The 19844-nt window shown below is 37.7% G+C and overlaps 1 protein-coding gene across 6 annotated transcripts in view; it reads left to right on the forward strand.

Moving 5' to 3' along the window:
* The window catches only part of ARHGAP28 (Rho GTPase activating protein 28), a 203137-nt gene that overhangs the window by 128822 nt on the left and 54471 nt on the right, over positions 1-19844 (forward strand). For all 6 annotated transcript variants that reach the window (XM_025886906.2, XM_073898512.1, XM_073898507.1 and 3 more), the window contains 5 exons: positions 6656-6745; positions 14991-15075; positions 16718-16860; positions 19147-19312; positions 19418-19509. In XM_025886906.2, coding sequence (XP_025742691.1) covers positions 6656-6745; positions 14991-15075; positions 16718-16860; positions 19147-19312; positions 19418-19509 — 576 coding nt within the window. The remainder of the gene's footprint in view (positions 1-6655; positions 6746-14990; positions 15076-16717; positions 16861-19146; positions 19313-19417; positions 19510-19844) is intronic.

Here is a 19844-nt window from a genome sequence, read left to right on the forward strand (position 1 = left end):
TCTCTTTTCTTTTTTTATTTTTCTGTCCTCATAATCCCTCTCCTAACTTCCTCCCAGATAAAAAAAGGCAGAATGGTGAATCCCAGTAGGTTCCCTCCTCCCTGTTGAGATGGTGTTGGGGAGAGTCTTTGTTTGAATGTGCATATAGTGAACCCAGGTGTGGTTACTCACTTTTTGTTGTCTTTCCTCATAATTTGGACATGATGGTTGTCTTTTTAAAAATTTTCTCCATTTGCTTTTCTTCATTAGTGCTGTTTTGATGGGGAAGGGGGTTGGATTATAGAAAAGAATTTATGTTATTCCTGGAATATCTCTCTCTCCAATCACCACTCATGTGAATGTTGCTGGGAATCTTTTTTCCTATTTTTAAGTTATGTTTTGTTCACCGTATTAGGTTTTAGGAAAGAGAGGTTTGATCATCTGACTTAACTTTCCCATTTAATCCCAGAATATAACCCCAATTGTTTATAGAAATAATATAAAGTTTTTTTTGATATTAAAAATTATCCCTAATCTGCTCCCTGCTGGTATTTAACCTTTAGTTCCCTTAACTTAAGTGCACAAATCCTTTACTTCTGAAAACAAATCAACTTTCTCTTTCAAGAATATACCTTAAGCTTTCCAGTGGTAGAAGATTGTTTCTTTTTCTCATCTTTTAAAATGGGAAAAAGATTTGAATAGACACATCACCCAAAAAGATGTGGATGGCAAATAAACTCATGAAGGGTGCTCAGTATCACTAGTGATTATGGAAATACAAATAAAGCCACAGTGAGATATTTCCACATAACCTGTGGAATGACTAAAATTAAAAAGACTGCTAAGGGTGCAGAACAGCTGATGCTCTCCTGCATTGCTGGTGGGAATGTAAAATGGTCCATCCACTTTGGAAAATAATGTGGCAGTTTCTTAAAATGTTATGCATATACCTACCACAGACCCAGCTGTTCTACTCATACATAATACATATTCATACAAAGACTGAGTCACAAATGTTTCTAGCATAATAGCCCAAAACTGGGAACAGTTTTTACTTACAGATAAATGGATGAACAAATTCTGGCATATCCATACAACAAAATATTACTCAGCGATAAAAAGCAATGAACCATTGATACGTACAACAGGGATGGATCCCAAAGTGGTTATGCCATGTGAAAGAAGCCAGACCAAAAAGATTCAATTTATGTAAAATTATGGAAAATGTAACTAACCTATAGTGAGGGAAAGAAGATTGTGATTGCCCAGGGACCTGGGGTTGGATGAGGAGAGGAGGGAAGGAGAGGTTAACAAAGAGATATAAGAACATTTTTGTGGTGCTGGTTTTGTTCATTATCTTGACTATGGTGATGGTTTCACAGGCCTACATATTTGTTAGAACAACAACAAACTGTAGACTTTACTCTTTAAATATCTGCAGTTAATTGTATGTCATAGCTCAATAAACCCTTAAAAGAGTCCACATGACATCTTATGATTTAATTAATATCCAAAGTGTTTATTTTGCAATAAGCTACTTAAAATAAATAGTCTATTTAGGTATTATATGCAGTTGACTCTTGACTCTAAATCACAAATGCCACTGAATTTGGCATTTACAAAAGTCTTACAATGCAGTCTAACATCGTAACAAACCTCTACAAATCACTTCTTGTATAGGTAAGATGTGCAGTCCACCAAAATGAATTAGTCATTCGAGGTGTTAGTCTATTAAAAAAGCAAAGTAGTTGATCTAGTTTATTTCCAGTGTCTTAGGTGAAAATCAAGTGGCTGCACTTGCTATTGATTCCTAATTCACTGCAGAATACAATCATAACATCTGTTAAAAACAATGTCAGTTACATCTCTGTTTTGTGGAAAAGAAAATCTAAAGAACTTTGATTTAAAGAAGTAGGAGTTTGTTTTAATCACAAAACAAGTAACTGCTGGTGGGTAGACCATCGCTGGTACAACTGCAATACAACGCAATGCCAGCCTTAGCATGAACTTCTACCTTTTTACTTTTATGCTGCCACCATAGCATGCGGATTTAATCCTTATGCTTACAAGATGGTTAGCAAACTCTGGATACTATGTTGATGTTCCCGATAGGAACATGTGTCACCTGACTAACCGTTACTAATAGAAAACCTTAGCTGTCCTGGAAAACCTTTATGGTAGAATTTCTCTTATTGCTAATTGACTGACTTTTGCACTCTTAACATCGTTTGTTTTTCTTTTCTTATTTTAGTTGCCTGAATCTCATTCCTTCATAAATGAGGTTTTTTTTGTTGTTGTTTACCCTGCCAATTTTTGAATTTTTAATTTATTTCGAATCTGTTCCTGGAGTTCTGAACTTTCATGAGGATCTGCCGTTTATTTTATTCATTTTGGTCTCTGCTCGGCAAGTTCTTTCCACCTGAGAACTGTTTTTTTCCCCTCTAGTTTCTGGTCAGTGTCTTCTGTTATGTCTTAAGTCATTTTTTTCTCCCTATTTTCTGTGTCCCCCCCCCCACCCTCTAGAGCACATATTAGATGGTTGTTGCCATGTTTGAATTGAATTTCGGTATCTTCTTCTTTCTTATTTTTTTTAGAGATGGGGGAGGAGGGAGAGGAAAGGGCAGAGGGAAGGAGAGAGAGAGAATCTTATCCACTCCCAGTGTGGACCCTCATGCAGGGCTCCATCTCACGACCCTGAGATCATGACCTGAGCCAAAATCAAGAGTCAGACGCTTAACCAACTGAGCCACCCAGGCGCCCCTGAATTTCAGTATCTTCTAAATTTCCTCTCATGTTAGTCTGTTTGCTCTGTTTCTTCATCTTTATTTTCCAGATTAGTGGGTTTTTTTCTTGGTCATGAATGTAGTTTTTTACCTTGTCTCACTCTTTTTCTAAATTTCAGTAAACAAATTCTTATTTCTCAAGAACATCTTTTTCCCCATTATTGCAGCTGTGGGTTCTTGGTTCATAGCAGCAATAGCCCCTTAAATCACACTGAAGAGAAGAATTAAATTTTTTTAAGGAATCACATTATTTTTATGTTTTTTACTGAGGTATAATTTACAAACTGTAAGTGCATGTATTTTAGGTGTGTAATTCAATTAGTTCCAACATATGTTTTTACCCATATAACCAAGTCCATCAAAACAGAACATTTCCATCGCAACAGAAATCTCTCTGAGGCCCTTTCCAGCCAATTGTCCTCCTGCTCCTACCCAGGCAAGCCCTGTGGTGATTTCTAACACCTTAGGTTGGTTTTAACTCTCACATAAATAGAACTATAAATACAAAATGCACTCTTGTATCTGCCTTTTTTTCACTTACAGTAACCTTTAGATTCATACATTTGCTGCATGTGATAGAAGTTTGGTTCTTTTATTCCTCCTACTAGTAATCCATTACATAAATATACTACTATTGGTGTATCTGTTCACCTGATGATGGACATTTGGATTGTTTCCAGTTTTGAGCAGTTATGCCTAATGCCACCATGAACATTGATTTCACGTAAAGGATGTGTATTGTCATTTCTCTTGAGTAAGGATGCAATGTAATTCAGATTTTTGGCAAACAAGCCACCCACAGGTCATCACCCATAGCTCATAAACTCAGCAAGGAATAGTTTAGTAGGTCCTAAATAAAAAATAACTAAATTCTAAAAGCATCTATAGGGAGAAACAACAACAAAAACCAATTTTTTTTTAAAGATTTTATTTATTTATTTGGCAGAGAGATACAGAGAGAGGACAAGTAGGCAGAGAGGCAGGCAGAGGGAGAGGGAGAAGCAGGCTCCCCGCCGAGCAGGGAGCCCGATGCGGGGCTCGATCCCAGGACCCCGGGATGATGACCTGAGCCGAAGGCAGCCACTTAACCGACTGAGCCACCCAGGCGCCCAACAAAAACTAATTTTTGTGTATGTATTCCAAGTAGAGGATGTTGTCAACTAAAGCTTGGTCCTCAGGGGTGAGCTCATACATAAAAATAATAGACTGCCATATAAATTTTTTTCAATATTTTCAGTATCAACTTAGATATAAATATTTAGGTTTTTTCCCAGTTATTTTTCAAATATAAACATCTTGTGTGGAGAAGTGTCAACTTTTGGAATGTGTAATAATAAGTGACGCAAACAGTGAAGTGTCTCCCCGAGTGTGAGAACCATCTGTCTGGTCAGGGAAGTGCCCATCTCCCGTTGAGTGACAGTAAGTGTTTCAGGTTTTAGGTTTTGCCTCCAGTGCAGAGAGAGCTTCTGACCAGGACTATGGATCCAGGGCATTTTTCCCTTTCCAGCTCCTTAGTCCCTCCCTTGTACTGATGTCCCTTGAGAATACTGTCAACAGCAAGAGGATGAGATGATCCACCAGACGCTCCATCCAAGGAAGCATAGGGTAGAAAGTGTTCTACAAGGTGGAAGGTACCAGCACACTCTCAGGTGGAATTATACAGCTCTGTGGGCCCCTAAAGTTCTCTGCAGAATCATGGCACAGACTTTATTAATTTTTAATTGATGAGAAAATTGCTGTATATTTCCTCTGCACTTGAGTAGATCAGTTTCCCCAAAGGCTAAAATTATTGATTGTGTGTTCTTGGAAGTTGGGTGTACTTAACTTTGAAGTGTGTAGAGGAGGCAGGTAGGTTAGTAAACATTATCCACAGATGCCAAACCAATGACAGGGAACTTTCCAGGCAAAACTGATTTCCAGGCAAAACTGATTTCCTTTCAGTCTCCCCTCCATGTCTTTTGTTAGGCCTCCTGATTTCCTTTTTTCTTAGACCCGTATACTCATGCTAGGATCCCGGCCCCCAAGGCAGTTAGTTCATTTTATTTAGACTACATATTGGGGGATTTTCCTGTATTATATTTAGGGGTTGTCTATATATTTAAGAGGTCGGTCTTCTTGGCTTCTATTTTGCAAACATTTTTAACTATTTACCCGGGACCCTTTCATAGTCCTTGTACAATTCTGTTATTTGTTTGTTTTTTCCTCCCTCTCTAGAAATTTTCTTTTATGCTACTCTTAGGTAGAGGTTTTTATTTTACCAAACCAATTCTATCTGCTTTTCATCTAGAAATTTCGGAGTTGGTCCGCTGTGGTTTCCAGTGCTATCAAAATGACCTCCTTTAAAAAAAAATTATATATATATATGTTATATAAGACATATATATAAATATATAAATATAAACATATGTTATATGTATATAAACATATATATATGTTTTATATATGTTTTCTGCCATTTTTAGTGATGAGGGTGGGAGGGAAGGTAGGTAATTGTCAGTCCACCATCTTATACTAGTTCTCATGTTTTATTTGTCCCTTTAAAAAAAAGGTTCTTGGGCGCCTGGGCGGCTCAGGCAGTTAAGTGGCCGACTCTTGATTTCAGGTCAGGTCATGTCTCAGGATCGTGAAATCAAGCCCAGCTTCGGACTCCATGCTGTGTGTGCAGCCTGCTTAAGACTCTTTCTCTCCCTCTCCCACTGCCCCTCCCCGCACCCGAGTGCACATGTTCTCTCTCTTTCTCTCTCTCAAAAACTTCTTTGTTCATTTTATAAAGTAATGCCTGCTATCTATAAGAAATGTGGACGATGTGGTCAAGCAAGGTGAGTGACAGGTTTTTTGTTTTGTTTTGTTTTTAGAGAAGGAGAGAGAGAGAGGTGACAAGGAGGAACAGAGGGAGAGGGAAAGAGAATCTCAGGCTCCATGCCCAGTGCAGAGCCCAACACGGGGCTCAGTCTCACAACCCCGAGATCACGACCTGAGCCGAAATCAAGAGTCAGACACTTAACCAACTGAGCCACTCAGGTGCCCTGACAGTTTTTAAAAAACAAAACACTGTATATTTTCATAAGTATCAAATACATTCTGTTTTGCAATAAGCTTCCTTCAGTAAAGAAAAGAATATTTATGTCTTAAATTTTAGTGAAGCCATTGTCCACTACATCAAAAATCTCTTATTTCTAGCTTTATAAATGAAAAACATAACCTGGTACTATTGCTACTGAATTCTAGTTACTGCAAGAGATAATCATAGGGTGTGTTTCAACACTAAGATTCAACATGTTTAGCCATATGTCATGGAAGGGTTGGAGTTATTTCGCAAAATTTCCGAGTCTGATGGGGCATTACATGATGTCTTAGCACAAACCCAGGTGGGCTTGATCTTCCACCTCTGCTGTCCATTGCCATGGCCATCGTCCTTATTCGAACAAGATACCTGGCAACTCTAGGCTGTCATCTACAGTGCTGTCATGAGTGTACATGAGCTGACCCTCTTCCTTTTGCTGAGGAAGGCCTTAGCTGTTCTAGAAGCAGTCTTACTAAAATTACACTTACCTCTCATTGACGACACTTGTCACAGGATCACTCAGCTGCAAAGAAGCCTGGAAATGAAGTTCTTTGGTTTAACTCCCTGGAATCGAACCAAGACATTGTTAAGGGAAAAGGAGTTTGTGGCAGGCAATAACAGTGTCAGCTACAAGGGCCAGTGTCTGTCAAAGGGCCTGGCATTTAGGTACTCATAGTGATGTTCCCTGAAGGACTGGATGCAGCTGTCCCTGCCCAGGCAGTCACAACTTCGTAGAGTGTCACACACGTCTAAACAGATACACATGGTGTAATACACATGTTAGAAGTGTTTGCCTGAATAAAAATGGTACTTTTATTTCTCCATTTAGCCAGATGATGCTTCCCTCAACAGTACCACCCTGTCAGATGGTTCCCAAGATGAAGAAGGGAGTTTTGCAGTTCCTAGGAGTGGCCCTGTGGTAAGTCATCACATGCCAAAACAATTGCGCATCAGGGCAAAGTTACAAGTTCAAGGCAAGAAGAAGCAGTTTCTTTAAAACAGATAAGGAAAACTTGAACTGAGATTGTGAAGAAACCACAGCTGCCAGGAGACCCACCAACATTTTAACAGTTAGGAAGTAGGAGACTCAAGACTGAGGCATGACTAAATCTCAGTTTAAAAGAGGACTCCATAAATTAATACCACTGTGGTCAGAAACCAAAGGATGTTCTTTTTGTGTATCAAGCCCAGAGGAATCTGTTACCTTTGATCCTCTTGGCTGAGTTCACATCAGTAATCTGGCCTAATTCTGCCATTTAACCCGGAAGTCCTTTTTCCCTGTGGGATAAATTAAAAAGCCCTCATCCTGATATTGAAGGCACTATTGCCTTAGATCTCAGGACTTACCCATATACATCCTCCACTTCTGACACATTCACTCCTTGGCCTTGAGTAACAGAACTTGTACTTTTTTTGATCAGAAAGTCTTATCATTTCCTCCCCCCTCCCCAGAACCACTGGACATCCCCACTTGGTGTCTCTGTGCAGGTGCTCTGGCAGGGGGTGATACAGTGGACCAGAAGTAGTGAGAGACCCTGTTCAATGAGGTTGTGGTTATTCAATAGCGAGTTGATGGCAGGCAAGAGCACATCAGTCAGGCAGATAGATGGAGTGGGCATATTCACATGGACCTCTGAGCAGTAGTTTCTCATCTGTCATCCAGTTGGAGACCAAGGATGGTTGATGTTCACGTTGTTCACATGCATAGCACACTCTCAGTAGATCCCTGTTAGCCCTAGGTGAGGGAGCTTTTCTGTTGTGTTCTTAGATTTTTGGTTTTGAGGTTGCTTTGTTACACAGTGATCATATAAGAAGCACAGAAGAATGTGAGTGACATTTGTCAATGAGTAACTTATCAGTAGCCCTATAGGTTATGGCAGAGGTGGACTAGGACTTACCCACAATGGCTGACCTACTGGCTCTACATTCGGCTGCTACTTTCCTATTTAAGATTGTGCATTGGAATGCAAATGAGTGAGGATGTCTGTTTTAGAGATACTTTCCAGTGCACCCTACTTACTGATGGGTGAAAAAGTAAGTCACTCACAAACTCTGATAACTACTGAAGTGTGGAGTTACCTATGAGAGACCTTTCACAGTTGTGCTGTGCCTCTCTGCCTGAAGACTCCTGCTCTAAGGCTTTTGCACAGGATCTTGTATATTGTGTCTCAGCTGGTGGTACTGTGTGCCCAGGGCACCATCCCTAGCATTCGCCTCAACTCTGCCTACGTGCTCCCCTCCCCTCTATGTGCCCATCTCTGAGAACTATGGATTTTGTCTTGTAAAGAGTTATAGAATATTTCTACTCCCCTCTTTTCCTGTAACTACTTCCTTAGTACAGAAACAAATCATCTTCCTGTGTTACTGAAGTAGCCCCAAAAGTGATCTCCCTGACTTTAGTGTATACCCCTTAAACTCATCCTTCCCACAGCTGCAAGTCATTGATCTAAACATACAAGCCTTGTTTTAATGCCTGCTGCAGTCCCCCCACATCTTCTAGGTGACATAAAAGCTCCTGACACAGTCTGACCCCTTCTGTCTCTAGCTGACTTTTCTGCCCTAGGCATTTTATATGAGCCAGCAAAGGACTGCATGTGGTTCCATGCACGCACCAAGTAACACCTGAAGCAGAATAGTTGCAGAATTAAGTTGCTGAGGAGGATTTGGGGTTGGCCTTATTTTCTAGGCTTCATTGATCCATTCATTTATTCACCAAGTCCTTATTAGATACAGATTGTCTGCAAATAAGATTCTTGAAAGTTTGAGAGTGTAAGAGAAAGATGGTGATCTTATGTAGCAGTTATAGATAGCGTCTCCTGGAGTATGTTAATCATTCGGATTTTGTTTTTCTGAAAACTGATTGAATGCTGATTATGATATAAATAAAAGTTTCAGCAGTATTGAGACTCAAAAAAATCTTACTGGTACCAGTCTCCATTTTGACTTACTTTGGATTGCTTGTTACTCAGAATATCTTTACTTAGAAATGTTAAACAAATTAGTTAGTTGCTAGAGTAGCCAGCCCACAGATGAGAACTCAACCCTTACTGCATCTGTACTAAAAATCATTCTAGAACTTCTTACCATGAGGGAAATACATTTTGACTTCCCTGCTTCTTGGTTATAAGGAGCCATTGGCACCCCAGTTTGGTTCCTAAGTTTCTTCTAGATGATAGCATTTCTAGTAATTCAATGAAGTGTTAGCAAGGGCTTCAAGGCTCTGGCCATGACTCTTGTAAAGTAAATCTCACCTGGCAGTATAAATTCCCAGGGACATTTTATTGTCATCTTCAAGACTTCAGAGGGTCCTAGCCACTTTCCCTTTGGAGTTGGGTGTTGTGGAATGTTTTAAAGTTGGCAACCTAACTTTATTAAAAGGGTAACTGTGGCTTGACAAATACTGTTTCTTTTTTTGTTCAATCTTTCATCTTTTCTATACATTTGAAATGTCAATTTTATGATAAATGAACCTGTATATGGGGTCTATCATAATTACTATGACTCTGCGGTTTGTTTTTGAAATCTGTTGGGATGTGTTCACCCTCATTGTTCTGGATCAAAATTTTCTTTCCTCTTCTCAGGAATTTTTACTTCCAGATGAACTTAGGATAATGCTATAACCACCCATTAAATAAATCTTGGTAGGACTTCACTAAGAACTTCACTGAATTTAACGATTAATGTTGGGGAGAGAATTCACATCTTAAAATATTGACTCATGCCACTGAGAAATAATAATTGTGTTTTTCCATTTATTTATGTCTTCTGTCCTTCCCGTAAAAGTTCATAATCTTTCTTACATTTTTTTCCATATATATTTTTCATTGATTAATTACTTAGGAACTTAATAGTTTTCATTGACATTTTAAAATGGTAGGTTTTTTCATCTTCTGGTTTGTTTTTGCAGAGATGTAAGGAAAGTAAATTATTTGGTTTCTCACAAAAACTATTATAGCTTTCTTTCTGAAAATTATTACTGCTAAGAACTTTTCATTTGACTTTATAATTTGTACAGATAATCACCTGAAATAGTGAAAGTTTTCATTACTCATTCTTTAAAATTGTCATTTTATTTCTTCTCCCTGTCTTATTGGACTGGCCATAATCACTTGTTACATTGAATAATAATTATGGGGATCTTTTGATAAGTTCTTGATTTGCTCATGAAGTCTTCCAAGTTTCATTATTAAGTAGAATACTAGTTCTAGGTTTCTGAGCCTTGTAATTATTTTTATCAGGAATGGAGGTTGAATTATATAAAGTAATTGTTCATCATCTATTAAAATGAATATATTTATCTTTGTTAAGCAATTACCTTAGGAAATTCTGTTGATAGGTCTTTCTAATATTGAACTATAATTTTGTTGCTAAATAAAACCTACTTGTATTATATTATTCTTTTATTACATTATGGAATATCAGTTTGTACTATTTTAGCATTTTTAACAACTATTCTATTAGTAGGATTCTAATAGTGGGGTTAGCATATATATAATTTCTTTTTGTTGTTACAGAGTTATACTAATCTTGGTACAAATATGTTAAGAACTTTGAACCTTTTTTCCATGTTTTAGAACCATATACTAAAATTTGGTGTAAATATATAATCTATAAAATCCATTATATTTAAGTTTGTATTGTAATTTGTTTATGAAACCACTAAGACCTGGCATCAGTGTAGACATAGTGTTTTGATTACTTTTTCAATGGATATGGTTTTAGAGTTATATTCCTTTATATCCCAAATGGTATGAGTTTTAGTAATGTATATTTGTTGTTGCAAAACATTCAGTTTATTTTTTTAAGATTTTTTTTTTTTTAATTCATTTGAGACAGAGAGAGAGAGAGCATGAGCAGGGGAGAGGCAGAGGGAGAGGGAGAAGCAGGCCAGACGTGGGGCTGGATCCCAGGGATCATGACCCGAGCCAAAGGCAGACGCCCAACCTTCTGAGCCACCCAGTTGCCCCAAAACATTCAGTTTATTTAACATTTTCAATATATGTTGTTTGTGTATACACTCATATATTCAAATATACACACACTTATTTAGGTGTATAATTTTAAAGTTTTCTGTTAGGTAGCTATTTCTCCTTTTATTTTCCTAATATTTATGTCTTTTATCCCATTTAGAACTGTAAATAGTTGCCTGTATCAGCAATATTTTTTAGGAAGTCACTTCCTTTAATTAATGAAGCCTACTTTTTCTATTGTATTAATTTATTTAATCCTTATTAATTTTTCATTCCTTCTTGGTTCTACTTGTATAATGTTTTTAAGTCTCTTGGATTATAAACATATTTATTTTTAATCTTTCTTATTTGCATTTAAGGCTAAGAATTAATCTCTGAATAATAGTTTAGCTTTTATCATGGGTTTTTGGAATTTAATGCTCTTATTGTCTAACATTTAGCTTATAATTTCACATGTGATTTAATTTTTAATCCAGGATATTATTGGAATGACTTTAAATTCAATTTGGATAGATTTTGTAATTGTTACTATGTTTTATTTCAAAGTTGATTGCATATTTGCCAGTGAATGTTACTTATTTAAGTTTATCTCTGGAGTATTGGGTATCTACCCAAAGGAAAAAAAATACTAATTCAGAAAGTTATATGCACCCCTGTGTTTGCAGAATTATTTGCAATAGCAAAGATATGGAGGCAACCCAAGTGTCCATTAATAGGTGAATGGATAAAGATTGTGGTATACATGTATACAATGGAATGTTACTCAGCCATAAAAAAGAATAACATCTTGCCATTTGCAACAGCATGGGTGGGCCTACAGGGTGTAATGCTAAGTGAAGTAAGTCATACAGACAAAGACATATACCATATGATTTCACTCATATGTGGAATTTTAGAAACCAAACAAATGAACAAAATAAAAAGAGACAAAAAACAGACTTTTAAGTACAGAGAACAAAGTGGCATTGCAGAGGGGAGGTGGGTGGGAGGATGAGTGAAATAGATAAAGGGGATGAGGGGTACACTTATCTCGATAAAGACTGAAAAATGGATAGATATGTTGAATCATTATATCGGACACCTGAAACTAATATGACACTGTATGTTAATTATACTTCAATTTAAAAATAAATATTTATCTCTGGGGAATTTGGCAAGATGTAGATTTATCAGTTCTGATCTCAGGTATAGAAAGGGAACCTTATTATCTGTATTAACTCAAGGCAGCTTTTATACAGAGTTATAACACACTGACTCAAACCTTGAGAAAAAAAGAAATAGCTAGCCAGGAAGGTCAGAAACATCTTTTGAGTTAGTGAATTTTTCCTATAAGTAATGAACATGAAAAATGTTAGGCATGGTGTTTCTTTCATGTGAAGAAAATATCATACAAAGTCTAGTTTTGAGAGAACTCAGGCAGGTAGTGCCAACCTTCTATAGATTGGAATTCAGAATAATCATCCCCCATATATTCTACTCTCCAATCCCAGTGCTGTGTGATTTGGGTGGCAGAGCAAGCATCACTGGCTGGAAAACCTTGACTTTCCCACCAACTGAAGCCCCAGCCTGTTGTGGATGGGCACATAGGGAAATGGTAGGATCTGTTATGGACAAGCAAAGGAAGTGTGTTTTAAATGGGAGTGGCATTAATATTTCAAATATATTAAAATAACTAGTAAAAATTTTAAAATGATGCTAGTGTTAATATGTTGAATGGGTAAGTGGATGTTTTAAAACTATAAATACCAAGCACCTAGCCTTTTCACTCAACCTACTTAAGAACTCAAAGTCCATTTAATGGCAGTATTCTCCTTTTTCATTTTTTCATTTTTACCACATCGTTCCCCTACTTTAACACATGAATGTTCCTTTTTTTGTTTTGTTCTCTTTTGTTTTACCCCTTATGAGTGTCTCTTCTTCTCTACCTGGCTTTCCGAGCCTTCCGTGATTTGAGCTGACCATCTTGACCAATTTATTTTTCATATTTTTCTAATACCTTGCCTCAACTCTTGGCATGCCGGTGTCTCCACAATTCCTTGTAGCAGAAATGTTTCAGATATTTCCATACCTGAAATTTATACCTCCATTTTGGGCTCGAATGTTTTTGTCAGCTGCCTCTGTGTTTGTAAGTCCTCTCCATCATGCTTTGAGCTCCAGCTCAAGTTCACCCACCTCTGGGTGAAACCCTTCCAGGCTGCACCTCTTTCTTCTCCATTATCGTCCAATAAACACATAGTTGTGTTGTAGAAATTAGCTCTTAACAGTGGGTTGATTGTTTTTTAATAATGTTCCATAAATGTTACTCTGTAACTCCTCATTATAAATAATAGCTCAAGAGCAGGAATCACAATTTAAATTTCTGCCTCCCCCAAGATAGCCGCAGAATAATTTACATTACAAAGGGCAGGCACTCCATCAGTCCAGTAGGGCTGGCTAGAGACCAGTAAATCAACTCAGCAAATTGGACACTTCTCCACTTCACAGATCAAGAAACTGACATTCGTAGGCTTAAGCATCCCAAACCATCAGTTGCAGCCTTTAAATAAATGTCTCTCAGTTTTCAAGAGTGTTGTCTCCCATAGGTGAGTTATTTCAAAGTTTGAGAAAGCATTTCTTTTTGGAAAACTTCAGAAGACCACTGAAAAGTGGTCCATATCATTTTAAGGATTTTAGTGTACCAGTAATCTTTATTCTGTAGTTTCATTTTTAGAGCTACCAAAAATCTGATGGACAATGACTTGTATGGCTCTAGACCTTTTTATGTCTTTTCATTCTTCTACCAATTATAGGAATTGGGAATCTATGTTTTAATAACTGGCCATGTATTTACATGATTTTTACACAATTACAAGTGTGTCTTCTCCTTTGAAATAAAATAGGAAAAAGAGAACACAAGGCTCAGAATTCGAGACTCCCTTTTGTAATTTGTAAAGAGTCTTTCATGAAACATGTGTTCAGTTATTGCTAAATAAATATGAGAATAAAAGTAACAACATCAGGCTCTGGGGAAAAAAATGAACAGACTTTATATTGAATAGTACATAAAAGATTGCTGATTGAATACCAGATTTTCATCATCACACACATTCATAGATAATAACTACCACATTAAAATTTATATTGGCAGAAATGGTAGGATTGGTGTATAATTTTTTTTTTTTTTTTTTACTAATACCCATCCAGACTTGAGCAGTTGACTTGCTTCATGGGGCTTTACAAAGATACTCAACTTCTGGGGCACCTGGGTGGCTCAGTCAGTCAAGCATCTGCCTTTGGCCCTGCATCAGGCTTCCTGCTCAGCAGGGAGTCTGCTTCTCCTCCTCCTGCTAACCACCGCCCCCCATGCTCTCTGCCTCTCTCAAATAAATAAAATCTTTTTTAAAAAAGAAAAGATACTCAACTTCTGATAATATTGCAGGGGAAGACAATGCTTTGGCGGGATCTTGGTAAAGAAAGTAGCAAATTAGAAACTGAACTAGAAAACATACTTAAGTTTTTGGTAGTTATTATCACTCTGTATTTTGTCATGGAGGAATTAATATGTTAATTACTAACAGTAGCCAACCCTCATATTGTGCTCAGTGTGTATCCAATATTGTTTGATGTGATTACAGAACAAGTCATTTAAAATTCATAGTACCTCTTTGAATATGTTTTATTATCATCATTTTACAGAGTAGGAGATTAAGTGATAGAGAACTCAAGTGACTTGCTCAAAGTCACACAGTAAGTGGGAGAGCCTATATTAGAATCCCAGCAGTCTAGCCTCAGGGTCCTTTCCATTAGCCATCTAGCTATGTCATCACCTGAAATTTAAGACCAATATGTGTGACTACCACATCAAGAATAACAAATACTGTATTTATCAAACTATGTGACATCACGCATTGTCATTTTTACATCTTAGGAAGAGTATGAGCAACAAGTTCTCAAGAGCTAAGAAGACACAGTTATTTTGACCTAGACACAGTTATTTTGACCTTGACACAGTTCTCTGTTGAGAAACCCTTGGAGCTGTACAGGTCTGGACTGAACATAGAAACAGGAAATCAGGTGCAAGCCCTGTATGAAATCAAGAATTGCTTTGTGTGGAAAGAACTTCTGTAAACTGCAGAACATAAATCAGATTGGAATGTGGGGTAGCCTGTATTTTTATGGTAAAATGTCTTGTATTCATCTTTCCTTGTTTCACAGTCTATACTTGAGACTATTCCAGCTCTACCAGTTCATTCCAACGGATCTCCAGACCCTGGACAGTCAGTTCAGAGTGCAATGAGTGGTGAGTGACACATCCTTCTATACTGAACTTAAGCTGTGTCTTCTCGCTTTTGTTCTGGCACTCAGTACAGTTAGCAGTGACTTTGTCAAGGCAAAATGTGTGGGTTTTTGTTTTTGTTTTCCCCATTTTGATTCTATCACTCCAGCACTCACTCCCTGCCAGCTCCAAACACCCCATTCTGTCATACCAGATAAAATTAATTGAGCCAAATTGGAAGCAGAATCTTTTTCTCCTTCACTACCATCACATCATTTAGAAACTACTCACTTGGGTAGTATCTTTGATTTGAGGTCTCTTTCACAAGTAATCTGGATCTGCTTAATAGTGGCGAATGGGCTGGGAAGTAGGACGCTTCCAAAAATCTCTCCTTATGCTCCAGTGTATACAGCACCAGAGCAGCTCTAACATACAAGGCTACAGGGTTGGCTTTTAACTGGGCCTCTTCCACTTGAGTATTGTATTTTTGTTTAGTATTTCTGTTTAAAATTTTAAAATCTGTTGGTTTGCAAATTTCTCCCGTTTTAACTTTTAATGTAAGATTAATTAGGTCTTCTGTTTCTTGTTGTTGTTGTTGTTGTCGTTGTTCTTTTTGTCCTATTTGGTTGTCCTGTAGTCACTGTCTATAGAGGAGGGTAAAAGAGATGAGTTCTCTTTTTTATAATCAAATTGTTTTTTCACTGCATATGAACAGTTTTTCCAGCAAGCCAAATCTTAGTCAGAAATCAGAGTTTAGGATTACTCAAATGATTTCTGGATTCACTTGTTTTTGGTCAAGGAATCTATTGTCTTAATTTCAACCTACCTCGCGGAGAATGTGGGACATTTCTTGTCACCCATTTGGCTGTTTCTTAATAAACAGCATATGAGGTCAGGTAGCCAAGTCAAATCACAAGAATTTGGATCAATTTACATGAGCTAACCTAGCAGTGTAGTCCAAATTGAATTTGAACACATCCAAAGTGACAAACATCCCATAGTTTGGGAGAAACAACAAGAGAAGTGAATTTAGGCAGGAATTCTTGTGGGGTCTTCGCCTGTTCTCCTTCTGCCTTAAGCTTCTGCTTCTCCAGGAGCAGCAACGTTGGGTTTAGATGGACTTAACTGTTATATCATATAGAAGAAAGACCTCATTTGTGGGCTTTTCTGTAGTAATCCTCAGTGCCTTTTATGAGATATAAAAATCTAAGATTAAAAACATCAGATGAAATAGAAAGTTTGTTTGGATAATAATTATAGAAATTCAGGGCACCTGGGTGGCTCAGTTGGTTAAGCGACTGCCTTCAGCTCAGGTCATGGTCCTGGAGTCCCGGGATCGAGTCCCACATCGGGCTCCCTGCTCAGCAGGGAGTGTGCTTCTCCCTCTGACCCTCTTCCCTCTCGTGCTCTCTATCTCTCATTCTCTCTCTCTCAAATAAATAAATAAAATCTTAAAAAAATAATTATAGAAATTCATTCATATGGGAGTCCGATGACCCCACATTATTGTTTAACTGAAATCCTCTAGGTGAGTCTGATTCTGTTCCTTGGATGTAAGCATTCTGATGTGCTTATAGGTTAACTTAGAAATACTTTGTGCTTATTTTACAGTACATGATATTGATTGATTAAATGGCATATAAAAATTATACATCCTTTTTTTTAGATGATGATTATCTGAAAAAAAATATTCCACCAGAAACTGAAGAGCTGTCCTTTGAAGTATCTTACTCAGAAATGGTTACAGAGGCTCCAAAAAGAAGTAAATTTAAGAAGTCAAATTTTAAGAAAGAGGACTATGCTTTAACTGTATGTAAAACCTTTCATGATTATTCCAATAACTTCCTGTGATTTTTCCATGGGACAAACTAGGATTTTTTTTCTTTTTTAAATGTGTGTGTGTGGAGGGAGAGGGCAGGCATCAGTGTTGCGTAATACCAGGGCACCATCTGTTGTGCAGTGCACAGCCTGCTTGGCTGTACCTGGCAGCACTGGTACAGCCACAACTGAGGAAGAGTTGTGAGGGTGTATGCTTGAATACTGTTTTACAGAGGAAATAGGATTTCCTGATGTGTGTGATTTCATGCAGTTTATATCCTTAATTATAGGTTAATGCAGATTCTAACTATATACCTAATTGTGCCTCTAGAAGCCACATATCAGAGGGGGTTACTACAAAAAGTCACAGTCATTACAACAAGAAGTGAGGACTTGCAGAAAAGGCACTAAAAATTCATCAAAAATAGACTCAAGAATTTATAACATTATTACAGAATAGGCAAGTAGAGCTATCTACTTCATAATCCTGAAAGCCTCAGAGTATATATATATATACTTATATCTATATATCTAAATCTATATCTGTATCCAGGATATTATATCCTGAAAGCCCACTATAAGAACTATGTTACATTGATCTATTGGCTACTCAGTAAATGCATTTGTGAAGAGTTCATGATGTAGAGCGATGAATATTCTGTGCTGATCGGAGCTGGAGGCACGATGAGCAGCAGGGCTCAGGCAGTTTCAGGGCTAAAGGAATGATCATATAAAAACTGGCAGAGTCTTTGCCTAGGCAGACTGGACCATTCCCAGACAACAACCCCAGGATGGGGGGAGCAAGAGGGCAGGGCAAGAACTGTAAGACTCACTGAGTGTCTTCCACCACCCTGGTGCTGCACTAGGTATCTGCGTTGGAATCACCCCATACCACTCCCATTTTACAGCTAAAACACTGAAGCCCAAAGAAGCGAAGTTATATATCCAAAGCCCCACAGTGAGTAGGAGGCTGAAACAGGATTTAAACCTACCTATGTTAAACTCTAAAACTTCTCCTGGTCTCTAAGCAGCCTCTATGTTGGAGGGCACAGGGGTGTTCTAGGGCAAAATAGGGAATCCAGTGGGACTCTGGTTTCAGAGGCATCCCTCCCAATCTTTAGAGAGAGTCATCCAAGAGAGGATGCTGGCCCCCAGTTCCTTCATCCAGGCTGTGCCCTCCTGAGATTTGGGTCACCTGGGGTGCAGGTCAGTCTCCCATGAAGAACTTTGCATGGGATTTAGCAAGTGGTAATTACCTAATGAATGATTGCAGTTCTTGTCATGCGGGGCCTTGGTCTCAGAAAGAAGGTAAAACAACTAAGTTTTTAATAAGACAAGGTATGCCCCAAACCACATTCTACATTTTGTTGTTTTACTTTTTAGAATACTTGAGGTTCTAAGGAGCAATTGTTGACTAAATGAACAAATGAATGAATAAATGGATGGTTTAAAAACCTCAAGAAAGCTCTAACTGAGGGAGCCCCTATAGAGAATATATTTGTAATTGAAATAACTGGGATTTTTCTACTTTAGCAAATTTTTTTCCATACCAGGTTTTTTGAGAGCAAAGCAAACTTGTGGATATTATATAAGATCTTTCTTAAAAGGTCTTACTATAGTCATCACAGTATTTCTAAATTGTTGAAGAATTTTTTTGGTTGTCATTTTAATGTATTTTGTTTCCTATTGTGGAAATGGGGAATATAGCAAATTCATTGTCTCAAAATGATAATGGGATTATTTGGTACTTTCTATGTATTTTTCTTTTTAAGAAATATTTGGACTTTTAATATCTGAATTTGAGGTGTAAGGTAGAATAACTACTGTCTCAGCAGGCTTGTGCATCACATTCAATGGGGAGATTAGTTAGTCTCATACTGATTAAAAGACTGATGGTCCCCCAACCCAAAAAGATACGTCAGAAACTCTTCTGGGAGCACTTAGGTATTGGGCTTTGTGTGCACATGTCACATGTACCCCTGGTAGGTATATTCCATGTGGTGCCTGGGACATCAGTGGACAACACAGGATGTTTCTTAGGAGAAAGATGTTTTCATGGTTGTGATGACAATGTTATAGTACACTTTAGCACAAGAGTGTTCTGTAAATGTTCTAAAAATTATTCATAATCTTTCTATGACACAGCTTGCTTCTCAGAGATTTTTTTACAAGCGGCATGTTTTGCTATACAGATTGAGAATGTCCAGGTGGCATTTGAATAAGGGGTAATAATTTTCCTTTGCCATAAGAAATAAATATCTTCAATATGTATTTTAGAAATTTATTGTCCAGAAAACCAGATTTGGCCTAACTGAAGCAGGAGATCTGTCTGCTGAAGACATGAAGAAAATCCGCCATCTCTCTCTCATTGAACTGACTGCCTTTTTTGATGCCTTTGGAATCCAGTTGAAAAGAAACAAAACTGAGAAAGTAAAAGGACGAGGTAGTTAAGACCAGTTTCTTCTGATTTTAACACTTTGACGCACTGGAATAAGATAATGCTTTCCTGATTCTTCTTTCTTTCTTTCTTGCCCATTTTACAATGAAGACAATGGTATTTTTGGCGTTCCACTTACAGTCCTATTGGACAGTGACCGAAAGAAAGACCCTGGAGTGAAGGTCCCCCTGGTGTTACAAAAAGTGAGTGGAATGTAAATGACTGGGGAAATAACAGAGCCTCCTGCTTGCAGTTTGGCGTTGCAAACCCGCTAATGAATTTTCTTGTCTATTTAAAGACACTAAAGCCCTCCTAGGACTCAGACCTTTGGTGATTTTCACATTTCTTCATGCATCCCACAGCACTTGTAACCAGTTTGCCTTGCTGCAGACTTTTGGAGCTTGTTGCACTGTCTGACCATAAAGCATCAGGTGATGGACACAGATGCTCTGTCACATGGCTTCCTTCTGTTATATTTTTTTCCATTATTTTCTAAAGGTTACTTGTGTGTGTTATATGTTTGTGTGTGTATTTGAAT

Source organism: Callorhinus ursinus, unplaced genomic scaffold, assembly GCF_003265705.2.
Source record: "Callorhinus ursinus isolate GAN/ISIS: 27379988/994484 unplaced genomic scaffold, GSC_fseal_2.0 scaffold11, whole genome shotgun sequence".
Taxonomy (NCBI): Eukaryota; Metazoa; Chordata; class Mammalia; order Carnivora; family Otariidae; genus Callorhinus; species Callorhinus ursinus.